The 14,725-nt window shown below is 41.1% G+C and overlaps 2 protein-coding genes across 2 annotated transcripts; both read right to left on the bottom strand.

Moving 5' to 3' along the window:
* Positions 1 to 2,353: 2,353 nt before the first annotated feature.
* On the bottom strand, positions 2,354 to 3,298 carry LOC129553890 (olfactory receptor 51I2-like). Its single transcript, XM_055422583.2, has one exon. The coding sequence runs from the start codon at positions 3,296 to 3,298 to the stop codon at positions 2,354 to 2,356; it is 945 nt and encodes a 314-aa protein (XP_055278558.2).
* A 9,929-nt stretch (positions 3,299 to 13,227) lies between these two features.
* On the bottom strand, positions 13,228 to 14,175 carry LOC129553889 (olfactory receptor 51I2-like). The gene has a single exon (XM_055422582.2). The coding sequence runs from the start codon at positions 14,173 to 14,175 to the stop codon at positions 13,228 to 13,230; it is 948 nt and encodes a 315-aa protein (XP_055278557.2).
* Positions 14,176 to 14,725: the final 550 nt, after the last annotated feature.

Below are 14,725 nucleotides of genomic sequence, written 5' to 3'. Positions count from 1 at the left end.
AGATGGGGAGCACATGTACACTCGGGACAGATTCATGTCAACGTATGGCAAAACCAATACCATAGTGTAAAGTAATTAGCCTCCAATTAAAATAAATAAATTTTAAAAAATTAAAAAAATAAATGACTGGTGGAGTTAGTCCAGTTGACTAGAGAGACCCTGTGCCATTTGGCCTGACAATTAGCCCTGCAACAGATAGATATACTGTCATTTTGTTTTAAGCCTATTATCCTATATCATCCTTTGACTGCAGAGTAGGTGTCTGGTGAATTTGGATAAACATAGCAAAAGTTCGAGGTGTTTCCACTACGCACCAAGTGTTGAGTCTGTTGGGGCCCAGAATCAGGCCCCATAGATGGAGGCATGGGCCCGTCAGAGCCCACAGTCACACCTGAAAGGGAATAGCTCTCCCAGGATAGAACCATTTTTCACTTGAGAGGACCATGTGGAAAGCACCTTGGTAGGATGTCAGCAGGGGCACCAACACTCAGGCTTCTCCCTTATGAGGCTCGCCTTCTAGAATCTCAGGGTATTTTTATTTGCTTCCTTCCCTCTCTCTCTCTTTCTTCACCCCCTCACTCTCACTCTGATTTTATCAAAACATGTTTACATTCTATGGCAAACTAGAAAACACAGGTAAATAAATCATAAATCTTCTCAGTGCTCACTAATCAGAAAAAAACTACTAATAATTTTTTTTACATGTTCCAAATACTTTTTCTATAGAAATATATGAATGTTTAACAGTAATATTATTCTTTAGAATTTTTACCAATACCATATCTTGACAGCATGGTATGAAAGCTTTTCATAAAATGTTTTATTTAAAATATCACTTTACAGTGGTTTATACATTCTTCTAAGCTATCCTATCCTAGAAACTACTGTTGCAGCTGGATCTCCCTTTTTGATTAATAATCATTTTTTCTTCATGTTTTAACATTTGGGAGATGAAAATGAAAGTCGCTTCAGTTGTGTCTGACTCTTTGTGACCCATGGACTATACAGTCCATGGAATCTCCAGGACAGAACACTGGATTGGGTACCCTTTTCCTTCTCCAAGGGATCTTCCAAACACAGGGAATGAACTCAGGTCTGCTGCATTGCAGGCAGATTCTTTACCAGCTAAGCCACAAGGAAAGCCCATTTGGGAAATCTGCTCTAAATCTGTCTCATTTCTTCTTCTTCTTCTTTTTTTTTTTTTTTTTCAGAAATAGTGGGGGTGTGTGATCTCTATTTTACAAGAGTTCTAAATTAATGTTTAAATCATGTTGTAGTACCCAGATTATTCAGACTTATGTCAAATTTACTGGGGGGAAAATTGCACTTCAATATCCTTCCACCAAGGTACATGCTTTTGTGTCCATTCATTGAATTTTATTTCTAAGTAAGCACCTGATAAGGGGTTCACCTGCAAAACATGTAATGAACTCCTGCAGTAGCAAAAACAAAAATCGAAACACACCTGGTAATCACGTTTTACTATGTACTGAGAAGTTGAATGGAAATTTCTCCAAAGAAAATATACAAAGGGCAACAAGTATAGGAAAGAAAATGCTCAGTGTCACTAATCACCAGGAAAATGCACATTTAAAGCATGTGCCTGCATGTCTGCGTCTGTGCTCAGTCACTTCAGTCCTGTCTGACTCTTTGCAGCCCTATGAACTGTAGCCCACGAGGCTCTGTGGTCCATGGGATTCTCTAGGCAAGAATACGGAGTGGGTTTTCATTTTCCATTCCAGGGGATTTTCCCCACCCAGGAACTGAACCAACATCTCTTGCTGTTCCTGCATTACAGGTGGATTCGTCTGCAGAGTCACCAGGGAAGCCCCTATGAAAGCACACGGGCTACTAAAAACAGCAACAGAAGATCAGAGGTGCTGATGAGGATGTCAGACCCTTGCATAGTGTTGTTGGAAATCAAAATAACGCAACTGCTATGGTAAGCAGAATGAAGAGTCTACAAAGAATTACAAATAGAACTACCTTTGACATAGACTTGGGGAAAAAGACTCACTAACCATTATAACAGTGGTCCCATTGTAATTAGTAATTTTTTCTGTGATGTTTCACTTTAACCATGGATAATAGAAACACATTGTGACAAAATGAAGGACTAATTTTCAGGATGTATGTTGGGATTAAAAAAGAAAACTGAACAATTATTTTTCTAACTTACAACCGTGTATACCTCGCCAAAACCTTTTTGGCAGGCTACTACAAGGTCATCATACATCTGGTGGAAGAAATATGAAAAGAAAGTTTAGAAAGTTGTCAAAACAGGTTATGGAAACTCCAGTTTATGTCATAATAGTAAATATCCTTTGAGGTTTGGACCGTTCATGTTTCTGGCTTAAAAACTAGTTCCCACTAGCATTCGACCAAGCCTCCTTTTAATCTCTTTGGTTTTGATGGAATAGATGACAGGGTTGAGCATGGGAGGCACAAAGAGATAAATGAGGGACATGACTGTGTGCACAAATCGGGGGGCGTGCCTCCCATAGCGGGCAGTCATGGACACACCAACCATGGGAACATAGAAGATGAGCACAGCACACAGATGTGACACACACGTGTTGAGTGTCTTTAACCGTTCCTCCCGAGATGCAATGGCAAGAACAGATCTCAGGATTAGCACATACGAGAAGAGAATGAGTGCGGAGTCCAGGCCGAAGGTAAACATGACAATGAAGAGTCCGAAAATATTGTTGATGGTGATGTCACCACAGGGAAGGTGGATGAGATCTGGATGAAGGCAGTAGGCATGGGACAGTACGTTGGCCTTGCAGAAGGGCAATCTCTTCAGAAGGAAAGGCAGTGGGAAAACCATGCAAAAACTGCGGGTGATGACCCACAAGCCCATGCGTACAACACGGGAATCTGTGAGAATGGTGGTGTAGCGCAGAGGGTTACAGATGGCCACATAGCGGTCAAAACTCATAACCAGCAGGACCCCTGACTCCATGAAAGAGAAGAAGTGGATAAAAAACATTTGAGCCATGCAGGAATCAAAGCTGATCTTCCTTAAGTGGAAGCACAATATGGCTAGCGCGGTGGGCAGTGTGGAGAGAGACACACCTAGATCATTAACTGAGAGCAGGGACAGGAAGTAGTACATCGGCTGATGCAAACTCTGCTCCCCCTTGACAATGAAAAGGATAAGGCCATTGCCCACAATGGAGACAATGTAGAGGGGACCGAGGAGCAAGAACATCCAGTGTTGGGAGTTCTCCAGCCCTGGGAGCCCTGTCAGGGTGAAAGTTGGCAACTCTGAGCTGTTGTAGAGGATACCTCCCATGCTGGGAGGACTTGTACTGTAGGACTTGCACTGTAGGACCACCACCTGCAGAGAAGACAGACGCACAGTTCATTCATGACCTATTTTAAGTTTCTCTTATGCCCAGACCCTTACTTTATAGCTTAATCAATTTTGTTTACCACATCACTTCTTGGCCCTCTAGATCCCCATGGTTTCTGGAATTTTCTAAGTGTTTTCAGGTTATCCAGCAGGCTCAACAGGTCACATTGCCTTGATCTGTACCTGTGCCTATCTCCGCCATGCTCTTCCCCACATTCAAAGCTATGAACTTGTTATCAATCTACAGGCATCACTTTGTTTGAGACCTAAAACATCATTCTCCTGATGACTACGTCCTTGACTGTTCTGAACATTCCAATAAATATCAAGCTGTAAACTTTTCCTCTTTCCACTCTCTCACTCCACTGAATATCTGCTGCTTCTCATGACTCACCAGCTCTCTCACTCATATTTAGTCTCCCAGTTCTTCCTTCCATCCCTCCAGTTAGAAGGCGGATGAATAGAAAGACACTTGTCCACAGCAAGAACCTTCCAGACTTCCATCAAGATGCACTAGATGCCCCCACTTTACCTTTTCATCCTTCTACCCATTTATCCTACGGCATGAAGTTTCTGCATGAATAACTTGGTATACTGGAAGTCTTTTCTTAGTAATTTCCTTCAGACTGAATTGTATCTAGTTCCTGAAAACCACAGGATTAATAATCAGTTCTCTAATCATGGAACTTGTTCTTATCTGTGTTCTCCAATTTTTTGCATAATACTGTAATTGTGCCTGAGACTTAAGATTCAAATATCCAAACATCATTTTGTTTCTGTCTTTCTTTTACCTACTACAATAAATTAGACCACAGTCAATGAAAATACTGAACCCAAAGTGCACCTGCCAGCACTTTTCTGCAGTTTCTTCCACTTACATTCTTATACTTTGCATCCAAGACATCACATTTATATGCCCATAATAATGCCCTGTTAGTGAATCTCTTGCGTCTGTATCATTCTCTAATCTGGAATAGGTCTAATATTTCCAAAGGGCAGCTCTGCAAATGGGACCATTTTTATTAGAACGTTCCAAAGCCCCTTCACTAAAAAAGTGTCAAAACCAAACTCACAAGTCTAGAGTTAAAGGCACTCTGTAGTCCAGTACTAAATGAATATTTGTGGTCTCAATTCTCAAAATTTCCTACTTGTACCTCAAACACCCAGACTGATTATCTGCATTAATCATAGCAATACTCTTTGCTATTATTCAAACATTAACTACAGCTCTCCAGCTCCCAGAGTTTCCCAGAATGTCTGAACATATCTATTCAACCCATCTTCTGTGACCAAGGATCAACGATGCCCTCCTCTTCCATGAAAATCTGACCAGTCATTGTAGTGGAGATAATTGCTTTCCTCTCTTTACCACTCTCATAAGCTGTAGATTTGCATCTCCTTTTGTGTCTATTTCTCTGCCTGTTCTGCATTCGAGCTTCCTATTATGGAGTTATCATAGCTCCTGTTGAAGTATGAAACTTACCTCCCCTTCTGACTCACCAGCTCCAAGAGAACAACAACTTATTCATTGCTTCAGTCCCTGCTGTGCTCAGTGCAAGGCCAAACACAGGAGATGCACTCAGTAAGTCACTGATCCCACAGGATTTTGATTCTCTTTGTCTGTATATTGGAGGGGCTAAGGAAATTTGCTAATGGGGCAGTGAAGATCCAAAAGTAAATGACTGTGAAAACCCTTAAGACCAAACACTTTGCAACTCTGAGTTCTAAACCTGCTCTAAATCCACACCTCCAGGCTTTTATCTGTCTTTGTCCCTCCATAGAATTAGCACTCCTCTATCTTTTTTTATCAGGGTGCATTTTTCCCTCCATTCTGCATTCTTAAAATCTCTTTGTTTTTCCTGTCTGTAAGCTCTTCCTAAACATTTCTGTTTGTCTTTGTATGCAATATGGAATATCCCTGATTTGGAGATTTTTTTAAGCACTAAATAAAGTCTTGCCAACTCGCTTCTAAAGCAGCCAGTGTCTTTTCATAGACCGCCCCCCATAGAAGTTTGTTCTGAGAAATGGGTTAGAGTCCATATTTACTGAAGAACATCTGCCTCCAGTCTACAGCCTATTGGAGTATCCCCGCAGAGAAATGAATGTCTGAATCTGAAAGCATGGGAAGATTTCAGAGAACAAGAGGACTAAGTAGAAAACATAGAGATAGGAAAGTAAAAATATGCAGAAAAATTTAAAAAAACAAAAACACCTGACTCCCATAGGGACAGTCTTTCTGTTCAGATTGTCATAACACTCAGGATTTCTAAGCTGAGTCAGAGTGCCTTAGTGCCTGAGTCTGGAGTGTCTGGCACTCCACCTTACCTACCTGAGAGAGTTCATGGAGGGTGCAGAGGAAGCAAGAGCAGTTGTCGGGGCCCTGCCCATACCCCCTGCCTCCTCTGCCATTTCCCTGGGCTGAGCAATATAAGGCTGCATCCAGGAAGTCCCTTGAGTGTTTATCGTCTCAGGAGCTCATGAGCTGCTGGGAATATGGAACATCTGTAGTGTTCTTTCCTCTCTGACTTAATAGTTTGTTGCTTGCATGGGTATGTAGGAATAAGAATGATCAGACCTGGAAATGACATGTGAGGATACTGTATCCAGTTGCTCATTTTATAAAAGAGATCATTAGCACCTAGAAAGGAAAAGAGGCATGTCAATTTTATACAGCTTGTTAGTGGCAGAACATGTAAAACTAGGTCTTCTAGGTTAGTTTATGGCCTTTCCACTTTACAACTATGATCAATACCTACAAGAAGTGCTATATCCTATAAAAAAGTGCTTAGATGCTTTTGAACTGTGGTGCTGGAGAAGACTCTTGAGAGTCCCTTGGACTGCAAGGAGGAACCAGTCCATTCTAGAGGAGAAAATCCTGGGTGTTCATTGGAAGGACTGATGGTAAAACTGAAACTCCAATACTTTGGCCACCTCATGCGACGAGTTGGATTAATTAGATCTTGTGAAATTCTCTCCTGGATTACCCTTGAAATGGACTCCAAGCTTGATAAGAGGCACTGGTTCACTCTGGCTGACCACACACATCGCATAATTACAGGTCAAATTATAAGAAGTATTTGGCTTGGTTAAGAAAGTGTTAATGTATACAGCTGCCTTCTTCAGAAATATTTATTGGACACCTACTGGGTGACAACATAGGTAATGAGGATTAACTGAGAAGGATTTGAGCTCACTGTACCTGAGCTTCAGTCCACTTACCTTGAGAAAGTTTCCAATATACTTGCAGCCTCATTTCATCACCTGTAACATAGATTATAATTATACATTAGTCACAGAGTGATCAGGATGACTAAGCAACAGAAAACAGGCAAAGGCATTTAGCCTATTGGCTGCCATATAACACTTAATAGATAATGACCAAAATACTGAAGCTCCACTATTTAGGTCACCTAATGCAAACAGCTGACTCACTGGAAAAGTCCCTGACACCGGGAGAGACTGAGGGCAGAAGGAGAGGATATCAGAGGATGAGATGTCTGGATGACATCACCAATGCAACAGACATGAACTTAGGCAAACTTCAGGAGACGGTGAGGGACAAAGACGCCTGCTGTGCTACAGTCCCTGGGGTCACAGAGTCGGACACGGCTAGATGACTGAACAAGTGGTTATTTAAATCCTAAACATTTTAAAGAAGAGGTATACATATATACAATGGAATATTACTCAGCCATATAAAAGAACAAGCTAATGCCATTTGCAGCAACATGGATTGACCTAGAGTGTGTCATGCTGAGTGAAGTACGTCAGACAGAGAAGGAGATATATCATATGTCATCCCTTGTATATGGAATCTACAAAGAAGTGATACACACAAACTTACAAAACAGAAAGAGACAGACTTAGAGAGCAAACTTACGGTTACCCGGGGTAAAGGGATAATGAGGGAGTTTGGGATGGGCGTGTAAATACTGCTCTATTTAAAATGGATAACAAATAAGGGCCTATTGTATAGTACAGGGAACTCCGGGCAGTGTTATGTGGCAGGGTGGATGGGAGGGGAGTTTGGGAGAGAATGGATACATGTATATGTATGTTTGAGTGCCTTTGCTGTCCACCTGAAACTATCGCAACATTGTTTGTTAATTGGCTACAGCCGAACACAAAATCAAAAGCTTAAAAAAAAAATGTAATATAAAAAGAAACTCAAACATTATGTCCTGAAAGTAAAACACTGGGAGTGGGTAATAACCTAAGTATATCAAACAATAAGTTACTGAATAGCTTCTATAGCTCAATTCTCGGAAGATACTGGCAGATATACCTAGGAAGAGTAGTGATTAGTAGCAAGAGATGCATACTTGGACCAGATCAGGGAGGGTGTAAGGGGTTGGGATTAGAAAGAACCTCTCTTATACCTAATAGTGGTCTGAAACTAAATAGGTGGAAAAATGCAATAGCTTCTCAACAATCCCACTCATACATAAGTCAGATCAAAGGACTTAGTGCATCACATAACATACCCCTAGATTTTCTCATAGTCACATTGATTGTTATCGAAAAAGGTCAGGAACCACCCAAACCCTAATCAACAGGCATGGATTTATGTGAATTCTCTATTGTTCGTTTTTTAAAAATTTTCTCAAATTAAAAAAAAGATATTTCATTTTTACTTACGACAAGGTCACAATCCCTAACCTACAGGCCTACAGCAGGTGTATATTAACAAAAGTAACTATAAATCAAGTCATTCATTTAGCATTAGACACAAATTTATTCCTGGGAATGTATAGATGAATCAATATAATAATTCCTAGTCAGGTCCAGGAGACTCCTAAGGAAACATTTATAATATCTCAGTGAAAGCAATAATAATAGATACAAGGAGATTTTAGGGAAGAACAAAGGAAGGGAATCTCAAATATTCTAGGGCAATCAGAAGAGATTTCTAGGTGCATGTAATAGCTCTCCTGATTTTCAAAGAATGGACAAATATTTTTAAAGTAAACGTAGTAGGAGGAATGTCAAAGGCTGTCAAAACATGGCAGATGAAAAAGCATGAACACAGGTATGAGATCTTAAAAGGAAACACTGGAGAAGAGTGGGTGTAGAATTGTGTAGCTATATATTCAAAAATGCAAAAGGTCAAATAACCCTCCACAGGACCCAGATCCAATACAGTAATCCCTCCTATGCCCTATGCTCCTCCATTGGAGTGATTCCAGAAGGCTCTCCAAGAACCAGCACCAATGGAGAAAATGTCTTCTCTTTCTGCTCCATAAAGAAAATATTGTGGCATTTGCTTCCATTGGCTCAAGCAGACACATAGACTAGATGGACCCTGGACCCACTTCCAGCTCATAAAAGATGGCTGACCCTAATCTTGCTTAAAGAGACTAGGTATAATTCATCTTATTGCTTTAAAAGAATGGAATATTAAACCAATCATACTATATGAACTGTGGAAGTTAAATAATAGGAAGAGGCTAAAGAAGCCTAGGGGCTTCCCCTGGTAGCTCAGATGATAAAGAATCTGCCTGCAATGTGGATGATATGGGTTTGATCCCTGGATCGGGAATTTCCCCTAGAAAAGGGAATGGCCACCCACTCCAGTATTCTTGCCTGGAGAGTGCCATGGACAGAGGAGCCTGCTGGGCTACAGTCCATGAGGTCAGAAAGAGTCGGACATGACTGACTGACTAACCAACAGCAAAGAAGAAGCCCAAAGCTCTATTTAGATGTATCTGATGACCTGGTGAGCAGAACCCTGTGATGGTGAACGTATCACTGTAATCCCAGTTCACACCAGCAAAACTGGAACAGAGTCTGAGGCTTTTCTCCAGGTTGGAAAGTTACAAATCCAGGCAGAGCCATGAACTTCCTACTTAATATGCTAAATTGATAAAGACTGTCACCAGCAATCATCTGCTGTTCCTCTTCCAGATGATGCAGATTTCTAAAGTCAAGAGAAGGATACTGAGTATCTTAATTGATAGAATGTGATGTGGAAAATATTAGCCCAGAAGTTACCAAACAGCTTTTCATACCTACCTAAATGAGCCAAACTATTGCTTTCAACTCCCTCAGATTTAAAGAAGCAAGAAAAATACTGGTACTGAAAACATATTGTCACTTATCATGGCAACAACTTCTTTATAAGTCAAATTGTAACAGAGCCAAAATCACTATACAGCAACATTCTTTCAAAGAATATTTATTGAAGAACCTATTAAAAGTGAGACACAGTATTCAGTTCAGTTCAGTGCAGTCGCTCAGTCGTGTCTGACTCTCCGCGACCCCATGAATCACAGCACGCCAGGCCTCCCTGTCCATCACCAACTCCCGGAGTTCACTCAAACTCATGTCCACAGAGTCAGTGATGCCATCCAGCCATCTCATTCTCTGTCGTCCCCTTCTCCTCCCGCCCCAACCTTTCCCAGCATCAGAGTCTTTTCCAGTGAGTCAACTCTCTGCATGAGGTGACCAAAGTATTGCAGTTTCAGCGTTAGCATCAGTCCTTCCAATGAACACCCAGGATTGATCTCCTTTAGAATGGACTGGTTGGATCTCCTTGCAGTACAAGAGACTCTCAAGAGTCTTCTCCAGCACCACAGTTCAAAAACATCAATTCTTCGGCGATCAGCTTTCTTCACAGTCCAACTCTCATATCCATACATGACCACAGGATAAACCATAGCCTTGACTAGATGGTCCTTGGTTGGCAAAGTAATGTCTCTGCTTTTTAATATACTATCAAGGTTGGTCATAACTTTCCTTCCAAGGAGTAAGTGTCTTTTAATTTCCTGGCTGCAATCAGCATCCGCAGTGATTTTGGAGCCCAAAAAAATAAAGTCTGACACTGTTTCCACTGTTTTTCCATCTATTTCCCATGAAGTGATGGGACCAGATGCCATGATCTTTGTTTTCTGAATGTTGAGCTTCAAGTCAACTTTTTCACTCTCCTCATTCACTTTCGTGAAGAGGCTTTTGAGTTCCTCTTCACTTTCTGCCATAAGGGTGGTGTCATCTGCATATCTGAGGTTATTGATATTTCTCCCAGCAATCTTGATTCCAGCTTGTGCTTCTTCCAGCCCAGCATTCCTCATGATGTACTCTGCATATAAGTTAAATAAGCAAGGTGACAATATACAGCCTTGATGTACTCCTTTTCCTATTTGGAACCAGTCTGTTGTTCCATGTACAGTTCTGACTGTTGCTTCCTGACTTGCATACAGGTTTCTCAAGAGGCAGGTCAGGTCACAGTATTAGCACTCTATTAATCTATAGGTATGCTCTCTAGAGTATATAAAGTTTGAGCAATATAAAAATATAAGATACATTTATGACCTGTTTGAAAAATTCAAGTACAATTGATTTTTTATTCACTATAATCAGATTATAATGCATATAGTATTTAGATAATAAACAATATGATCTTTATATAAAATTATTCTTTAATGAGATTATGATCCGTTTTAGGGTAAAACATTGTGCTGCTGCTACTGCTACTGCTGCTAAGTCGCTTCAGTCGTGTCCGACTCTGTGCGACCCCATAGACAGAAGCCCACCAGGCTCCCCCATCCCTGGGATTCTCCAGGCTAGAACACTGGAGTGGATTGCCATTTCCTTCTCCAATGCATGAAAGTGAAGGTTCCCAGTCGTGTCCGACTCTTCGCGACCCCATGGACTGCAGCCTACCAGGCTCCTCCGTCCATGGGATTTTCCAGGCAAGAGTACTGGAATGGGGTGCCATTGCCTTCTCCATTGTACCACATGGTAATTCAGTGAAGCATAAAGAGATGGTTGATATGCAAATATAATCATTTATTAACTCATTCCTCAACTACCGTGTATGTTAGGTATGTTTCAAGCCCTTTGTTAGAGACTGATGGGTACAAAGATAAATCAGTCTCTGCCCAGAAATTGCTTACAATTTAGTTGAGGAGACAACTAAATTTAGTTGAGGAGACAACTAGCTGATATGACTAAAGTACAATTCAAGTTACAAAGGATACAGAAAGAAGGTATGGAGTAGTTCTACTCAGGATACAAGAAAATCTGAGATAAAATACCTCTTCAGACTATGGCTGATGCACATGATATTTTGAAGCCAAACATTGAATTTTACATTGCTTCTCACTGAATAAAAATAATGAATCAATAAGTCAGGTGTATTATTAGAAAAATTTTAAAACAGTTCATTTTATGTGCTCCTTAAAACAAACATGTTAGGTAGATGAATCAGAGATCCCACTTTACAAATTAGGAAAGACTGAGTTTAGTTCACTTATTCAAAAATTCACCTCTATGGATGGGTTAAGTAACGTTACTGTGATGAAGATTTTCACAATACATATGTGCAATAAATCATCACATTTTACACCTTGAACTTACAGCAGGTATATGTCTATTACATCTCAATAAAGCTGGGAGAATACAAGAATAAGGGGGAACTTTGTCACATTTCATTTGCATTTCTCTCAGTGCAGGGAATTATGGAGCACAGAAGGAGAGGAAATATTTCCTAATATGAGATTCTGACTTAAGGAAATTCATTAATAATCCATATGTTCATCTATTAATTTTTTCACTCTTGATTTCCTGCTGCTATTCATTCATTATTGTTTATTCATCCTTTTTTTTCATTCATTCTTTTACATTGCTGTCACAACATTAGACACTATTTGAATGAAGGCTCTATAGTGGTCCAGTGTGGATGGACAATGCTTTTGATACAGTTGCTCCTTTAGGGAGCTCAGATTTCTTGAGGGGATGCAGATAGGTATTAAAGAGTAGGAGAAAGTTTCAGGAGAGATATAAACAAAGAGTCATTAAGTTCAAAGGACTTTGGCAGGGTCAAGTGCCTACATATTTCAGGGTCTCCCATGTGAAAAGAACACGTCCAGGAATCCTAAAATCTAATATTGACTACTTAAATATTGTAATATTGCATTAGAGAGCTCCAGATAAACAGAACCAATAGAATATGTGTGTAACTAGATTGCTAAATTTATTATAATGAATTGTCTCTCAAAATTACAGAGACCAAGAAGTCCAGACCCAGGAAAGTCAATAGCATAGATCCTGTCCAAATTTTAAGGTTTGAGAATCAGGAGAGCCAGTGATGTAAGTTTCAGTTCAAATCTGAGACTGAAGGCAGGGGAAGACTAATGTCCCAATTCAAAAACATTCAGACAGAGATTCCTTTCTTATATACTCAGCTTTTTATTCTATTCAGGAATTCAGCAGTTTGCATAAGGCCCACCCCTACTGGGGAGGACAGTATGCTTTACTCAGTTTACCAATTCAAATAATAAACTCATCTAGAAATACCCTCATTAAAACACCCAGAAATATTGTTCAACCAAATACCTAGCCTTGAGGTCCAGTCAAATTGACACATAAAATGAACCATCACAACTGTCGTACTCTAAAACTTTTCAAACAGCACGATAACAAGGTTTCTGGTTTCTGACAACATTGAAAATCAATCACCAAGCTTAACTTGCATACTGGTAATGATATGATAAACAGCCCATAATGATTCCAACTGTGCCTCGGTCTTTTTCAGAATTGTGCAGTCCCATAACCAGAAATCCCAGCCATGTCACCAAGTGTCCTGAAATGAGTTCCTTGGAAAAATCTCCTACCTTATAGTGGTGTTTGTCATTCTCTAGTTTATTCTTAAAAAGAGACCATTTTTATGTCTCTAGAGAACATTGATATAATTGATTGCTGGATAAAACCCAAGACGGTCCAGGCAAGAACTGGCCCAATATACTACAAGTTTGATCATACCATGTAAAGGGCAGCACTAGCATCCTCCAGAGTGACCCTCTCCTCTTCAGGTGTCCAAATGATTCTGCCCCAACATCAGATCCTTCAGGGATTCTAGATAAACCGAAAAGTCAGGACCTGACCCTGAAGAGCATCTTGAAAAGCCTGCGCTGTATCTCCTTTGTCTTAATGGAGTAGATGATGGGATTGAGCATGGGAGGCACAAAGAGGTAGATCAGAGACATGAAGGTGTGGACAGCATGGGGCAGGCCAGCACCAAAGCGATGTACAATGGACACGCTCACCATAGGCACGTAGAAGATGAGCACAGCTAGGACATGGGACACACATGTGTTGAGTGTCTTGAGGCGCTCCCCTGGGGAGGCGATGGCTAGCACTGACCGAAAGATAAGTACATAGGAGAGAAGAATGAGGGCAGAGTCCAGGCCAAAGGTGAAAAGCACAATGGACAGTCCATAGTGGCTATTGAGGGAGACATCAGTGCATGCCAGCTTAATCATATCCACGTGAAGGCAGCAGGCATGGGAAAGGATGTTCCGGGAGTGGCAGAAAGGTAGTCTGTGCAGCAGCAGTGGGAAGACCAGGATGAGGGCAAAGCTTCGTAGGAGAGTACACAGGCCCATGGCCACAATGCGGGCATTGGTGAGCACTGTGGCATAGTGCAGTGGATTGCAGATGGCCACGTAGCGATCGAAGCTCATGACCAGAAGGATGCCAGACTCTGTCCAAGAGAAGAGGTGGATGAAAAACATCTGGACTAAGCACACATTAAAGGCAATCACCCGGGCCCGAAAGCAGAGGGCAGCCAGCACAGTTGGCAGTGTGGAAAAGGACACCCCCAAGTCGTTGACAGACAGCAGGGACAAGAAGTAGTACATGGGCTGGTGCAGACTCGGCTCCTCCTTAACAATGAGGAGAATCAGGCTGTTTCCCACAATGGCGATGGCATAGAACAGAAGGAGAGGGAAAGATAGCCAGGGCTCCATGGCCTCCATTCCTGGGAAACCCGTCAAGATAAAGATGGGAGCATCAGAGACATTGATCTTGAAGTTGCCCATGAGAGCCCGGGGACAACTGTCATTAGCCAGTATGACACTTTGGAGAAATTACATCATATGTCTAAGACTATACTGTTCCCAGGGAGGAAAAGAAACACTTAGGTTCATAAATTATGATTATTCATAGATTTTATTCTTAAAATACACAGGGAGGATGACCAGGAGGTCATGAAACGCTCGTAGCTGAGAAAAAGAGGTGTTTCTTAGACATCTTTCAGAAAAGAGTCAATAAGTACTCAGGGTGGTTGACCAGCTCTTTAAGTCTTACTGGAAGTCTTCTAGTTGACTTCCTTATGATCATTATCACAGATCTCCTTCAAATGTCCCCACATTTCACAGTCATGATCTTAGGTATCTCTCAAGAGATGTAAGCGCTTATATCCAGCCTGGCAGACAAGGAACCAAGGGTGCAAGAAAGGAAAAGGAATTACTCCAGGTTTTCTTGGGAAACAGTTACATGGCTAGAGCTGTAACTTAGTAATTCCGTTCCCATCTTGAGGTGATTTTGTGATCCAGAGTCCCACATTTCACACTGGAAGCGTACATGAAG

This window comes from Moschus berezovskii, chromosome 14 (genome assembly GCF_049115385.1).
Source record: "Moschus berezovskii isolate FMDL1 chromosome 14, NW_MosBer_1.0, whole genome shotgun sequence".
Taxonomy (NCBI): Eukaryota; Metazoa; Chordata; class Mammalia; order Artiodactyla; family Moschidae; genus Moschus; species Moschus berezovskii.
Note: the sequence above shows the minus strand (reverse complement) of the source record. Positions and strands in the feature narration are given on the sequence as shown.